A 16,145-nucleotide genomic window follows, 5' to 3' on the forward strand; every position below is an offset into this window, starting at 1 on the left:
CACACCTACAACGAGGAGACTGTTTTTGTTTTGAACAAAATCATATTTCTACAACACTGTTCCCTGTGGCACCTGAACTCTGGAAACTGTGGTTTTCTTCAACTCTAGCTGGTGAGCAAATTAGATCCTAAAACCACTGTGTATCTTGACTTGTTCTTATTAACAAGAGTTTAAACAAACCACGGTTTATAGTAATGGAAGCCAAAAGTAGTTCTCTGGTCCAAGGAACTGGAGTGTCACCATCAGCAGGGTTTTTTTGGGGGGGGGCTCAGCTTGGATGGCTCAGTTGGTTAGATCGTGGTTGCAGGTATGATCCCCTGATGGGACAGTTGCATATTCCTGCATTGCAGGGGGGTTGGACTAGATGATCCTCAGGGTCCCTTCCAACTCTACAATTCTATGAATTACTAGGTTAGAAGTATTTCACTGATTGCACTGATTCCTGTGCAGTCTGTAGTTCTGCTTCCTCTTGCATAGCTCTTCAGAATTACACTTTCAACCATTCAGTTTTCTTCAGCGCAAGGCTCTTCTTAAAAGCACTGTAGACTCTGTTTTCCCTGTAGGATACACACACACACACACACACACACACACACACACACACACACACACACTACCCCCAAACAGTAAGTGTATCTGCTTTCTTCCACTGACAAGTATAAGTGGTACCCCAGGCACACAGTCTGGGTCAAAATGATATACTAGGTCATTACGAAGAAAAATGGCACTTCTGCAAATGGTGGGTGTCTTTGTTCAGCTTGCAAAGACATGCCTGATGACTCAGGGGGCTAATATTACCTGAAGCGCTGATGAGCTCTCGACGTCTTTTGGCAGCAGTGCCTTGCCGTAGGCTTCTCTGTGTGTTTAATCCTAACCTCTATGAGCAATCAGAGTCATTTTTAAGGATGCAGTTAAAGAGATTGCTTAAGGTTTCGCATTGACCTTGAGGCCCAAGGTTTTCAGAGCGTGAAGCAAAAGTACAGAAGCCCGGCCTGTCCATATGCCACCATATGGGAAGGGAACTGATGGGGATAAGGACAGGTGACAGTAACAGATATAGTCAAAGGCTTTTTTAAAAGATTTCAATTAAGGGGCATAGCTAGTAGTGGCATAGCGTATAAAATGCAGGCAGACACAGGCACTAAATGGTCCATCACCTGCTGGTTTATGTGTTAGGGGTAAGGTGAGCTGAATGACTAATATGCACATATTATTGAGGAGAATATGCACATTGTTTGTCCATGGACAGGGCATTGTGTGCTCATTTCCTGATTCAACGCATGCATTCTGCAGCAGGCTTTTGCATATCTTCTGGGCAGCATGGATAATCTGAGAATGTGCCTGTGCACATTTCCCCCAGGATGCAGTGCTGGAGATGATGCATTATTGCCCAGAGGATGTACGAAGGTGCAGTACATTGGAAAGTATTAATAGTTGGATAAATGGCAGCATTACTTGAGCAGGTCACCTTAGCAAGAAAACTATGTGCAGGTTATCTTGCAAGCTTGGATAGTTAGGCGAGGGCTTTCTCCTGGTCCTTGCATATACAGTAGGAGGTACGTGTGATCGTTGTGGGAGCGAATCTCAGGACTTTCGTATCCCTTCCTCTCACAAGCAAGGCAGTTCACATCAGCCATGGTTTAGTCCTGTAAAAATGGCTGTGCAAAGCAGAACTCACAATCTGCCTGCCATAAAAAAACAGAGGTGAATCAAAAGGGCAAGGCTTCCTTGTGTAGGCACTTAAATGTGGAGAGATTGTTTTTGTGAAGGTTCTGCACGAGCAGGATGCACAGTACGGTCTGTGAGCCTGCCTTGGGGGTTTTGTATTCCGATTTTGGCACCTTTCAGCTTGATTGTAATCTACAATTTGCAGGAAAGTAAAAAAGAAAAAAGACTACTTCTTTTTCTTTTATAAATGACAGCAGATTGTAGTTATAAAACACATATGTGTGCTGTTCTACAATCTTTCATGTTTGGGGGGGCCAAATATCTTTTTTCTTTTTCTTTTTTTGCAGAAGGTGGAGATCACAATGGAAAACACAATTGCAAAAATTGTGAATCTTAATTCCTATACATTGTATATAAACTTACCTGTGGATGTTCAGGCTTCTGTGCATCCTGACACCCCTCTATATTGGTCTATTTAAGAAGTGCTAATTTACCTTCCCCACCCTGCCAGCTCCCCCCCCCCTTTTTTGGCTGAATGCCTTCCTAAATAAGTTCCTCTTGAAATCAGAATCTTTGGTTAAATTCATATGCAATTAGCCTTAGAGGCACAGAATGGTCCCTGCAATCATCTTATGCTCATGGTTTCGCATTTTGATGTTGAGTGGAAGCTGTTGGTCTGGCGTTTAGCCTATGAACCTCTAACCCTCATTTACAGAAGATTGGAATTGATAAGTTAATTGTGCCAAGAACTGAGCCAGTGACTTGTAGTCAACACTGAAATGAATTGAAATGAGGAAGCTAGTGTCCTAAGGCAAAGGGAGTTGATTTCATGTGAAGGGAGTTTTAATTTATCTTCCCAAGCTCTGCATGTATCCCCGGGGTAGATTCCTGTAGCAAAAGTTCACACGCCGCTGTTAAAGCGCCTTGCTATGCCACTCACAGAACAATCCCATAGATGTTTACTCAGAAGTAAGTCCCACTGAGTTCTTTGGTGTTTGTTCCCAAGTAAGCGGGTTTGGTATTGCAACCTTAGTCCAAGAAACCAGCCCTATCCTATGGCCCACAGTTACATTATTAGCTGGGTTGTGAAAAAGAGGTAGAACTACGCTGAATGGCAGAAAAGATTGGATTGAGCTTGGTGACCGAGTGGTACATGTTGAAACACACACACACAAAAAAGGAAAGGCAAATTAGAGTCTATACAAGAACCTTGCAGCTCTTCCCCCCCCCCAGCTTCTCTTGTAAGCCAAACACAGTAGTAAGAAATTCACAGTTCAGTTTGTTTGTTTGTTTTTAAATAGTATATAGGGTTTGGCTATGTTAGACCATCGTTTCCTTCTGTTAAACTGGATGTGGGTACTATTTTAGATGGAAAGCCCGCATTGAAACTTTGAAAACAAGCACTGTAGTGGCTAGTCTGTAAAATGCAATTAAGGGTAGGTGCAGAAGAGGCGTGGTTCTCCCAGAGGGGCGAACCACAGCAATAGATTCCTGACAGCAGCATCGTCTGCCCCCTACCAGGAGAAAATGGGGTTAGGTAGGGGCTGTGTGAATGCCTTGGCAGAGCCAATCTGGTCCTCGCATTGGTGCATTCATTCAAGCAGCCCTGACGTCTCCCCTCCCGCTCCCTCCTCTTACTGGTAAGCAACAGTGCTGCTGCTGTTTGGGGGCTATTGCTGTGGATCTGTCCCACCAAGTAGCAGAAAACAGGAACCGGAAGTGTATATTTTCGCAGCAGGGCGAGCCCATTTTTCACCTGTGCTTAAAATGCCGGCGATATAATGATCAGCAAATTAAACGCTAATTAATTGCTTGGTTATCTCATTCCTCCCTCTGTGTGTCAAGCACAGGCTGTTTGCCTTTTTTTAAAAAACAAAGTGCAGCATAAAATTAATTCAACTGAACGTTTATTCCTTGTTTTATTTAAAAACAAACAACACATGCAAATGCAGCCAACGGAAGCATTTCAGGTTTTGTAAAAGTTGAAAACCTGCTCTGGAGACGGAGGGGGAATTGGCCTCATGACATTGCAGGCTTCTCAGTGCTGGGTTTAGCTATTTTAGGCTGAAAAACAGGAAGAATGGGATTCCTTTGAAGTCGATCCTTTAAGGAAAAAACCCAAACACATCTCAGTGAAACATGGTAAATGGGCTCACCACTCATATTATACAAGTCTGGAAGCACCCCTGTGGGAGTGATTAGTTGTGCAGAAAGTTTTGATACACGGTTCAGAGAAATCAAAGTGTACGCAGAGTTTGTCGAAACCTGTTCATCCTCCTTATGGATATCCCTTTTTTATCCACAAAAAGTAGTGTCAGAGGTTCTTGCGGCTACTCTTGAGTAACGACGCTCCACACCTGCTTGTCTTCTATTTACAGTGCAAAGAGTCTGGAAAACATGTCTGCTTAGTCTGAGTCAGAACCTCGCAATGGCTTCTTTCTGTTTCGCGCCCAACATAACAGCTTGGGAACCCCAAAGCGCCTCCCTCTCGTCTTACCTATCCAGCTGCCTCCTTCTCTACTCGGTGTTGAGGCTCTTTTATGCTGCTAGAGCCTTGTCCCCCCCCCCCTCTGCTTCCTGACTCCTGTAATCTGATCCGCTACTGGAGTTACTGCTCTGAGAGGAACTCAACCTGATGAGGGGGGGGGGGGCTGTTCCCTATAAGCTCTCCCCCTTGCAAGTACTTTTGTTATTCTCCTCACAAATGGGTGAGATAAAATGTTCTTCACACGCCTAATAAAATTTTGATCCGATCTCATTTGTTTTGATTGCAGGCACTTGCCATAACCGTGTGTCAAATTTTAAAACCTACCCTTTCATCGTCGTCTTTTTGTCGCTGGTATTTTAAGTATTTATTCTTGGAGGGTTGCTGGCACAACATTTGTCCTCGAGTTTTGGTTGTTGTTTTTTTTAAAAAGTATTCCTTAATTTATTTATTTATCTGCTCACTATAATCCTTTCCCCAGGTTTTAGATATTGTGAAAGCGAGCATCCGTTCAGTTCTGCAGCGTGTCTGGGGAGTTTCAGATGTTGAATGTTTACATTTGTACCGACTTCTTAATCGTGTGTTTAATCGCCTGCTATGGAGCCATGGTCAAGGTCTGTGGAACTGTTTCTGCAATTCAGGGTAAGAAGCCATGTATTACCTTGTAACTGTCATGGCTTTCCTTAACTTAAAAAGCACCGTTCTTTTTGTCTTGTCTCTGCTGTGGGTTTATTATTATTATTTTTCCTCATAGTGAGTTACTTACTAAATCTTAACTGCTCCCAGAATTTTCTTCCGGTCCTGGAATGGTGATGGGTGGTTTAGAACTTTTGATAAGGATGGATGGGACCTCCTTGAACTCCTCAGCATCTGTGTCCTGTTCGATTTAATGGTCTGAGCTGAGATTGCACAGATTAGCGTGTTTTCCTGCTTTGCTGCCTTAACTTTTGCAACCAGGCAGAGTGGATATTGGCTAGGGCAAGAGAGGCATGTGTATGTGTGGCTGGATTGGAAAGAAGTGTGGCAGCTCCAGGGGCTGGCATATTTATTTCTCCTCCCTTTTTGGGGGATGTGTTGAGGGAATATAGGTAAAGGTAAAGGGACCCCTGACCAGTCATGACCAACTCTGGGGTTGCGGTGCTCATCTCACGTTATTGGCCAAGGGAGCCAGTGTACAGCTTCCAGGTCATGTGGCCAGCATGACAATGCCGCTTCTGGTGAACCAGAACAACGCATGGAAACACCGTTTACCTTCCTGCTGTAACGGTACCTATTTATCTACTTGCACTTTAATGTGCTTTCAAACTGCTAGGTTGGCAGGAGCTGGGACCGAGCAACGGGAGCTCATCCCGTCGCAGGGATTCAAACCGCCGACCTTCTGATTGGCAAGCCCTAGGCTCTGTGGTTTAACCCACAGCGCCACCCGTGTTGTGGTGGGAATATGCAGGATCCAAATCTTCCTTCAACCCACTTTTGAGTTGCTTCTCCTCCCACCCCCCACCCCGGCCATTAGAGCACTGGTAGCAAAGGAAAGGCAACTGTGGAGTACATTATCTTTTGGGAGAGACCAGTTGTGCAACCCTAAGCATGTTTGCACAAATACTCCCCCTGGTAAACATCAGTTCATGCACATATTTATTAAATAGTGCTTAATGCCAAAATAGGCTTCCAAGCAGCCAGAGTTGGGATCTACGGGTCCACGTATCAGACCAATATATTGGGAAATCCATTGGTAAGAGTAGAAGGGTAACTTCACTGAGCAAAAACTGGGCCATCTGATCTTATGTCTGGCATGTACCAACCAAAGCTTATTCAGCTGGATGCTTCTCCTGAGGATCCAACTCAGCAACAAGGATCCTTTACAGACACATCACATTTAGGGTTGTTGTTTTTTATTCCAGTAAAACATTGCCGTTGTTGTTGTTTTATAAGCTAATATAATGGCTGTCCAACATGAAGGTCTGTACTCCAGACATGCTTTTGTTTAGCAACTGATATGATGCTCTGTCGGAGACTTCAGGAGTTTGCACAAACCCTTGATCTGCGCCCTGCATTTTATGAAAGCAATGTCAACATGGTGTATCTTGTGCCGACACTAAAGGGTTCTGCCATCGAAGCTTTGAGATGCTCGCCAAACAACTGGCTTGTGGGCTTCTCCCTCCCCCATTTGTGTTTTATATTTCCTACCATCTGCTGGTGAAATAGGGTAGGCTCTTTACTGTAAACGGGCAAGGTCGTGCATTATTCCTCTTCCTTCTTCCATGGCTAAATCTCTCCTGTAGAGCAGTAAAGCTTTTGCCATTTGTGACAGAAAACATGAGGTCATGTCTGTTTCCATGCCAACAGGAGCTCCTGGGAGACGATATTCAGTAGAAGCACAGAAGCGGTGACTGACGATCAGATCCAGTGTTGCCAACGAATAGTAGATCTTTGTAAACAGTGCCTGCTAGTGGTTTACAAATACTCTGCCGATTCCAGAGGGTCCCTCACTGGAGTTTACCCAGACTGGGATGACACAAGGTATACACACCTCCTTTATTTTGGCTTTGTATAATCTAACATTAATTGCAATGCAGAGTGGCAAGGATTTGATTATGTTTCTATATATATTTTATTTATTTTTTTGCAATCTCAGGTTGGAAAGCACACAAATAATACATCAAGAGATGTTACAGCCTAGCAGTTGTTTACATGGCATACTTTCGGGGTTTCCTGAACTTGGGTCTCTGGCTGTTTGTTTGTTTTTGGTCTACAATTCCCATCATCCCTGACCACTGGCCCTGCTAGCTAGGAGTGATGGGAGTTGTAGTCCAGAAAGAGCTGGAGACCCAAGTTTGGGAAACCCTGGTTTAGCGTATGGCAGTTCACAGCAAGGGAGCTTGCTCATTTTTTCCATCACGAAAACAGACTGTGGAACAACAGGCCCATATAAATGGGGTGAGAGATATGCAGCCCTCCCTCAGATGTTGGATTCCCGACTTCCATCACACCCAGCAAGTGGTCAGGGAGGATGGGACTTGAAGTCTATAGAGGGCCACAGGTCCCCCACCCCTGATTTTAAATGAATATGTTCTTCTGTGTTCAACAAATCAGCCCTCAAGCACACATAGTGATGGCTTAGAACAGGCACCCCCCAAACTTGGCCCTCCAGATATTTTTGGGACTACAATTCCCATCATCCCTGACCATGGGTCCTGTTGGCTAGGGATGATGGGAGTTGTAGTCCCAAAACCTCTGGAGGGCCGAGTTTGGGGATGCCTGGCTTAGAAGCACTAGTATCTGTCTTGCCTGGTCGGAAAGGACCATGATTCCCAGAGAGCCATTCTAGAACTGCCAGGAACAAGTGTGTGGGACTCCTGTGTGCCAGTCTCCTGTCTAGACCAGGGGTCAGCAAAACCTTTTCAGCAGGGGGCCGGTTCCACTGTCCCTCAGACCTTGTGGGGGGCCGGACTATATTTTGAAAATATATATGAATGAATTCCTATGCCCCACAAATAATCCAGAGATGCATTTTAAATCAAAGGACACATTCTACTCATGTACAAACATGCTGATTCCCGGACTGTCCGCAGGCCGGATTTAGAAGGCGACTGGGCAGCATCCAGCCCCCGGGCCGTAGTTTGGGGACCCCTGGTCTAGACTTTCTCACAGGTCATGGAGTGCTTCCACCACATGAGGGAGCCTTTAGATGCAAAACCAGACTATGTGAAGTGTGAGTTTGTTTTTCTTTAGCCGGTGCTTCATTTGTGTGTGAGATTGAGGGCCGCTCCAGACATCTTAAAAAACAACAACAACACCCATTATTGTGCATTCAGCATGGTATTCATGAAGGTGTTGGGTTTGTGCCTGCAAAAGTTTTGAGGCAGGCCTACTGCTTTGTTTCTGCTTGCTGCATGTCCCTTGGCTTCCTGACGAAACGCTGTAACTTGTGGTTCTAAACTGTGGCCTAAGTTTAAAAACCGGCAGAAGATGCCAAGCAGGGATAAAGTAGCAACATCATGCATTTCGAAATGACCATGCCATATCACACGTTGGCTTAAAAAATAAAATAAAATCCCCCAAACAAACTGAGGAGGAGAGGAAGAGCAGCTCCACTAGTAATTCACAGAAAAACCTAGCTTAAAAAGAAACACTCTTATTTGCCTTAAGAAAAGATAACAGGGATGAGCACTGGTCTCTTGGGATCAGAATTCCACCATCTTGTAGATGACCTACAAGAGCTGTATGCAACAGCCTCATAGCTCCTCTTGCACAACAGACTTCCATGAATGCAACAGAGCTTCCTCTTCCGTCCTTTTCAGCTCCCTAAATGCCCTCAAAATGTGCTCCAGAGTGTTGCATGGTGTTTTTTTTTGAGGGGGTACAGGAGGAGAGGAAATGGAATTCCTGTTGCTCCAAACTTGCTGATGCAGCATTTGTGATAAGACCCAAAACACTTTAAGATCTGCTCATTGGATTCCTCTCCTTAACTTCCTATTTGCAAAATGCCCCCCCCTAAGTACTTAGTGTTATATGTCCCTTTTCCATTTCTTCCTGGCAGTTAACCAACCATGAATTTTGGGACCCCTGGCCGTTAGGTCCAGTCGCGGACGGCTCTGGGGTTGTGGCGCTCATCTCGTTTTACTGGCTGAGGGAGCCGGTGTATAGCATGACTAAGCTGCTTCTGGCAAACCAGAGCAGTGCACAGAAATGCCATTTACCTTCCCGCCGGAGCGGTACCTATTTATCTACTTGCACTTTGACGTGCTTTTGAACTGCTAGGTTGGCAGGAGCAGGGACCGAGAAACGCCGACCTTCTGATCGTCAAGCCCTAGGCTCTGTGGTTTAGACCACAGCGCCACCCGCTGTGCATTTAGTTGCCAGCATTTCCATTGGAAATGAGTTTTAATCGTCACATGTCAACTCTCAGATCTCAAGACTGGATTCTAGCGTAGCTGCCAGAGCACACCTCTGCTCTTATTGAAGGGAAAACAGATAGTCTTCTAGGTGCATTCGCCAAACTGCTTTTCAAGTGGGCATAGGAAAGTATGTGTCTACTTTCTCTCCCCACCTCCTTTTTTTCATGCACAACAAAACTTCACAAAAAGACAAATTTAGGTCTCGCGGATCGTAAACCTGAAATGGCCAAAATCAGATTTGGGTGTGGAAGTGCATTTCTCATGGATGGATGAGCATTTGGGAAAGGGGCTGTCATTCTTTGGTACTAGGCATGTTTTGCATAATGAGGTCCTGACATCGTCAGTGAAAAGAGAGTGTTGGATTGCTACTGATTGTTAAAAGAGACAGGATTAGGCTATATGGCTTGGTGGTTTGTCTGGATAAGGTACCTTCTTTTTGTTCTTCTAAGGCAAGCATGGCCAAACCCAGATATTTTGGGACCACAACTCCCATCATCCCTAGCTAACAGGACCAGTGGTCAGGGATGATGGGAATTGTAATCCCAAAACATCTGCAGGGCCAAGTTTGGCCATGCCTGAGCTAAGGGTTTCGAAATGCAGGGTTCTCCACATGTAATTCAGGAAGGTTTTTTTGTTTTGTTTTTGCTGAACTTCATACTGCTCTACCACTTTGCACAAGTTTGACTCCAGTTTAATTTCTATCCAACCATCTGTGTTGGTGCAATTGACACATCTGTGTTCAAGCACAGGGTGAACATTCTGCTCTGTCCTTGAGTGGCCTCCCCTAAAACCGCTTTGAGGTTTTATTACAGTCCAAGCGGTATATAAATCTTGGGGGGGGGAATTCAGAGAAAACATTCCTGCAGTGCCTGAAGAGCTGGCTTTTAAAAATGGCACAGGCTCCCTCCTGCACCGAGCTACACTTTGCAGGGTCATATTAATCCATTTCTGTTATTTCAGATCATGGGATCGTCTAATTTATTCTCTTCAAAGATGCTTCCTAACTTGGTGCTCTTTGCAGATTACATGAGCCACCCTTGGCCTACAAGGGCTAATGAAAATCTTTAATGGAGCAGAGTTTAGGCTTGCTCCCGAGGAACTCCCCTTTGTCTTACTTAGGCCAAGTGTGGTGCTTTTTTTCATTTTTATTTTTAGAATCCCTTTTCTCCAACCTGTTCAGTTCAGCTGAGGGCCATGTTACAAGACAAGGCACATAAAGTCAGTGGGCAGTTGTAACCACAGCTCCTTAGTAGGTATGCCTATAATATAGCGTGCACATTTGATGAATGTACACTTTCAGGTGTATATGCTTTAAATCTGTTCCAGGGTTCCCCCAACCCTCTGAAGCAGATGGGGGCAGTGCAGAGTGTGCACAGATGGGAACGAGACAAGGGGAGGGGAGTTTTGTTGCATAAGCATAAATCCTTGAGCTGACTGGACATGTTAGTTGGATACCACCCATTATCTGTGGTGGCTCTTAATACAGCTGTTTTTGAGCATGGGTGAAGTGAATAAACATGGAGCTGTAAAAAATTTTCTGCTTTGAAGGAAAATTCAGCCTTTTGACATCTGGAACGCTGGTTAACCAGTGGTTGTGACCTAAAGGCATTGACATGGAGTGCTATGCCTTATGCTGCTTAATACCTTTGCCCAGGCTATTTGGGAGCATTCAGGGCAGCCATTTTAATTCCTGTAGGTAACCGATACCTGCAATTCCTATAGATTGCATCTATTTGCAGAGTTATAAATCCAAAAACCTTTTTAAAGGCTGATCCGGCTGCTTTAGCATTATTCGAGACAATAGGTGTCAGACCTGTTCCTCGGGTATCCAAAGTTTGCTTGCTGTTTTATCGTGTTAATTCTTTCCACCAGCATGGAAGTAAATTAATTCCAGCTGGGGAAAAAAGAGAGAAGTATTTGGTAGGGCAGAGAGAACTCTGCTGCGGCAAAACAAAACATGTGTGGTATTAATATGCTATCACAGTAGAGAAGTAATCTAATTTTGATCAGCTGTGACCAAAGATTGTTCTTGCTTTTCATCATTAATGTAAAAGGGAATTATTTTAATGGAAATTATGTGCTCAGATCAAAGAGATCAGCCTTACACACTGTAGCTAACCGTCATCTATTCGCAAATAGCATGTAGATACCTCTTGTGTTGAACCCCGCCTGCTGACATCCCATGGAGAGGGTTGGTTCACTCGTAAGGACAGTGTGATTTCTTAAAAACACCCTCCCTTTTATTTTTCAACTTTTTACACAGCTCCCTCCACTCACACACACATTTTTGGTGTAACTCAGAATTCCTCCCTAACCCAGTGACATTAAAAAGAATACGGTCTTCCCATTGGCTTATTTAATGGTCTTTGAATGCACCCTGAGGCAGTAATGCTGCCATTTTACACACTTCGTTGGATTCGGTCTGGTAGGAAGGAAATCCTGAGCATACACGACGTCCCACTAGAATGGGGTCTTTGTTTGCCTTAAATTCCCGAGAGGCCTTGGGAAGCAACGGCTTGACTTCATCATACAGTCTCACGGCGCTGCCCAGTAATTTTGTAGGATTAATCATCGTGACTGTTTCAGAGTGTGCTCACTATTCATTCATCAATAGGGGTCCCATTCCATGATGTAACCCTTTTCTAACAGTGGGCTCTATTTATGTGCGGTGGTGGCAATCAATTCTAGCATAATGCATTGCTCGTCACGCAGCTTCCACTTAGTGTAGGTGTTATTTTTATGTACTTTTGGCGCATTTATCTAATAACTGCCCGTAATTATAGTACATCAGTAATGGGAAATAGATTAAAGGGTGATCATTAGACAATGCGTGATAAATTATTGTTTGTAGGATTTTATTCAAGTTCCCCTTCTGCTTATTGCCTGCTTTTTAAGCAAATAAATCAGAGTAGTCATTGATGAATGGCGAATTAGCAATTTGCTAAAATCATGATAATGAGGTGGTGGTTATGTCACAACTTCATTAAATAACAGTCCGGTTTAGTCTAATGTACCTAAATGTGTTAATGGTGTTTCTGCCTTGTAGGGCTTTGTGTTTATTTTCGTAACGGGAACTGCTTGATCCTTAGTTCTTTGCCCTTGCTCGCCCTGATCCTTTTGCTGCTGCAGCAAGATAAAGGGAGACAGAAGCCTGGTTGCCCCTTTATATAAAAATAGAGAAGAGAGTTAAGCATTCCAGTGTGTGACAAAACTGCAGGAATGGTTCTTGAATTGGAAGAGGGATGGATGGATGATCAATATAGATGTGGCTGATGTGGCAGAGGGTGGTTGTTTTTTTAAAAACTTCATAAAGCAGCACAAAAACTTTTGGCCCTCCAGATACTGCTGAACTACCACTTCCAACAGCCTCATCAAGCATGCCTTGAGAAACATCTGGAGGGCCATTTTCACCAGGGTAAATATACACTTGATCTGCTCAGTTCAGACATCCCATGGTTATACAGCAGAACATACAGGCAGTCCTCATTTTGCCGTAGGCTCCATTTCAGACGTGCCTAAATCGGTTGTTGCCTGTGCTTGCATTCCAGGCCCAGTTCAGTTTCCTAAGTAGCCACTGCTGTGCATCAGAACAACATGGGAAACATAAACAGAACATATATATTACCGCCTGCTGTCGTGTATCAAAGAAGGCGGCCAACACTCCAAAACATTACGCTTCTATCCAGCAGCCCAAACATTTCACACCAGTCCCTTTATCCCCTGTTGACTAACTGGCCTGCTTCAGTCCCCCAAGACCAAATAAATAGAGCTGTTAAATGTAAGTGTATAGTTATATCAGCCTCCCCCAGCCTCCAAATTTTATTAGACTCCAGTTCCCATCATCTCCGATCGCTGGCTGGGGCTGATGGGAATTGTAGTGCAAAGGTTTTGGAGGGCCACCACATTATATGAACATAGGTGCTACTCTGTCATGCAAACGCCTCTTGGAGGAGTGTTTTGCACGAGGCAAAACTTGTTTCAGTTTCTTACGTTTGGGGATATTTTGGTCCATTGTTTTAAATGCAACCAGGGGGGCAGAGCAGAGAGAAGTAGCAAGAGTAACCTGTGCCCCCCCCAGTTGCGGTTGGACTCCAACTGTGGTTGGACCCCAACCACAACGGGCAGTAATTACTCCTGCCTCTAACCTTCCAGATGTTGTACTCCTGCAACACCTGGAAGGTTAGAGGTTCCCCGTCCTCGGTTTGAACATTACTGACCAACATACGCATATCCTGCAAGAAATCCCTCCCCAAAGAGACGGATCTCCTAAATGGGCAGACACACCTCTCACAGATAGGGATTTGTTACTGATCAGCTCCTCAATAAGACATGTCTCTTTGGGGCAGAAGAAGCATGCTGCTCCTGCGTTCGATGTCCTGGCGATGTCTACAAAGACTGTAGATGGAGTACCACTTCACAGTTGAAGACAAGGTGCTCATGTTTGCAGAGGCTGCCAAATTGGGATCACACCAGGGTGGGAAACAGGAAATCAACTTCTGTGTTTTGTTTTGTTTTAGAGAAATAGATGTTTGGATTCTACCTACCGGTAGCATGTGCCCACCACACCTCTCCCATCTCCACCGTTCTGCCCTTAGATGTGCCTAAAAATCACAGTGCCAGTAACTTAACACCTTTATTTTAGCCAGCCAAGAAATAAAGGTTTTATTTTACCGATGCTGCAGGGGTCCTTATAATGAACCAGCACACATCCCTCTACTGGGTTGTGCCCTTGTTCAGCGATTTCATGTTACTGAAATGAATATATTTGTTGAATTATTGTGCTTTCCTCCCTTTCTTTCAGGTACTCACTGCCAGGGCCTTTGCAGTTCATCATGAAACCCTCCACCGGTTTTGGATGTAGCTCATCAGGAATGACTCGCTCCGTTTTGTTTACACCTAGATACGACCACTCATGAAGCGAAAGGGAATGTTGTTATATATAATGGGCAATTTATTTTATTTTTTTCTTCTCGATTTCAAATGTGCGATGGAACTGAACCCAGGCACTGTTATATATTTATTACCGTATATAAAAACGTAGCGCAAAAGCCTGCTGTAAACACTTAACCATTCTGGAAATGTAATAAACCTTCTCAAAATGTTTACAGAGAGATACGGATGCCCAGATCTTGGTAGGTTTCTTAGCAATTCCTTCCCTACTGTGGAGTCACTATAAGGGCGCGATCCTATATGAAAGATCCAAGGGCTTAAGGAGCTTTAGGATCTGGAAGATGTCCCCCAATGCTGGTGGAACGCCAAATACACCCTTGGCCAGGTGGATACACCAGCCAAACTCCCCTCATATGTTGGCAGAACTGATGGCGTAATTTCGCTGGCGAAGAAGATGTGGCCAGGGCATGGGCAGCTCAGGGGGACGAGCACACTTGGCATTATATCATATACTCCTTTAATCCACTGCCACACTCCTTTCGACAGTGCAACACACGTCAGCCACAGACTCGGCACAGGGAGTTTCTCTCTCATTGGCTTTAATAGAAGGCGGACGATGGAAAACTGGCTGCTCCCATATTGAGAACCATGGCAAAGTGTAGCAAGGGGAGCCAACGTGGTGCACTCCAGATTGGTGTTGGACTCCCATTTCCTTGAAGTCCCAGCCAGTACAGCCCATAATGGTCAAAGGATGGTGAGGGTTGTTGACAACAACACCTGTATTACTTTGGAGTGGAATACAGTCATACCCCAGTTTAAGTACGCTTCAGTTTGAGTACTTTCAGTTTAAGTACTCCGCGGACTCAGAAGTGTTTACTTGCGGGTTCTGCCACGCGCACATGCGTGGAAGCCATTTGTGCACTTTGCGCATGCGCAGAAGCGCTCTATCGGCACTTCACGCACATGCACTATTGCCGCTCGGATTAAGTACTTTTTGGGGTGTGAATGGCACCCCGGAACCAATTAAGTACTTAACCCAAGGTACCACTGTACTCAGCAGATGTTGAGCTGAATTCGAAATCCCCGTGAGAGGAGCACATTCTACCCTGCATGCAATCACGGGGAGACTCTGGGTCTAGGAGTATAGGAAAGCTAATGTTTATTTTTGGGGATTCGTGTTGGTAGGAAAGCTCTAACTAAGGTGGAGATGCACTGAGCCAACAGGAAAGAAAGAGAGAGAGAGAGAGAGAGAGAGCTCCAAGTACACCTGCTCTAAGAGGAGGCATGGAGACAAAGAAGGGAGGTAGGGTGTGACATCAGCAAACCTAAGATTATCCGCCTAACACTGAAGGAAGATTAACACGTCAGCACAAGGTGGACAGTCTAGGAAGCTTTCCTCTCTATCTACCCTTTCTCATGTAGGTACATCACCCTACAGTGGAAGCTGAGCTGCACCCTGACACTTCCCACAATCCAGAGAGTGCCATGTTAACAAGCTCTGGAGTCCTAGATTGGGTGTGACTTGGCATCCAATCACAGCACAGCACCACCAGCATATCGAGCGGACCTAGGAAGCCCACAATTCAAACGATAGCTCTCTGGACTCAAGCCACACATAGTTAACATCCCAAAATGGGGAGCTTTGTTGAGGGGAAACAGACACTTCACCCGCAAAGGGAACACTTGGCAAACAGCCTGTCGCCAGAGCACTCGTAGGGTGCTGAGCGCCTTGCTAGCTCTTCTCTGCTTCGAACCCTGATAGGTAACACGCCTTGGGGCACCGGACACAAACACCAAACTCCACTCTGCTCCTTGGGGCAGAGCAGCTCACGCAGGCTAGCCAGGGAAGGGGGAGCACATGATGCAAACTGTAACTGCTGTGACTGCCCCCCATAACTTTTCTCACCTTCACACACTCCCCTTAGTGTGGGGATGGGAAACCTCTGGAGGCCCCACACATTCCTGTCTTAGCTATAGGTGAAAAAAAATGTCTATAATGTTCCCAGACTCACCACCACCCCACCCAAGGTGTTTTGCAAGGGACCCCGTTATCACGTCACATAGCAGGGCTAAGGGAAAACGGACCATGGATAGTGTTCCATTGCTACCTCAATATGAGCCAGGAAAAGGGGTGCTGGACCTCTTTCAGATTGTGTGAGCCAGAGCACTACGTCCAATCCAGGTTGGGTAAGCAGAGGGCTGTT

At 45.1% G+C, this 16,145-nt stretch overlaps 1 protein-coding gene across 4 annotated transcripts in view; it reads left to right on the forward strand.

The window, feature by feature from the left end:
* Positions 1-14,913, forward strand: part of TTLL7 (tubulin tyrosine ligase like 7) — a 75,174-nt gene extending 60,261 nt beyond the window's left edge. For 2 of the 4 annotated variants that reach the window (XM_060276783.1, XM_035122641.2), the window contains exons 19-21: positions 4,635-4,795; positions 6,500-6,673; positions 13,853-14,913. In XM_060276783.1, the coding sequence (XP_060132766.1) occupies positions 4,635-4,795; positions 6,500-6,673; positions 13,853-13,967 (450 nt within the window). In that variant the 3' untranslated portion in view covers positions 13,968-14,913. Of the gene's footprint in view, positions 1-4,634; positions 4,922-6,499; positions 6,674-12,390; positions 12,420-13,852 lie in introns of those variants that run through there. The other 2 variants (XM_060276784.1, XM_060276785.1) reach the window with 2 other exon arrangements.
* The last annotated feature ends 1,232 nt before the right edge of the window (positions 14,914-16,145 follow it).

The sequence above is a fragment of the Zootoca vivipara genome, chromosome 7, assembly GCF_963506605.1.
Source record: "Zootoca vivipara chromosome 7, rZooViv1.1, whole genome shotgun sequence".
In the NCBI taxonomy this organism is placed as follows: Eukaryota; Metazoa; Chordata; class Lepidosauria; order Squamata; family Lacertidae; genus Zootoca; species Zootoca vivipara.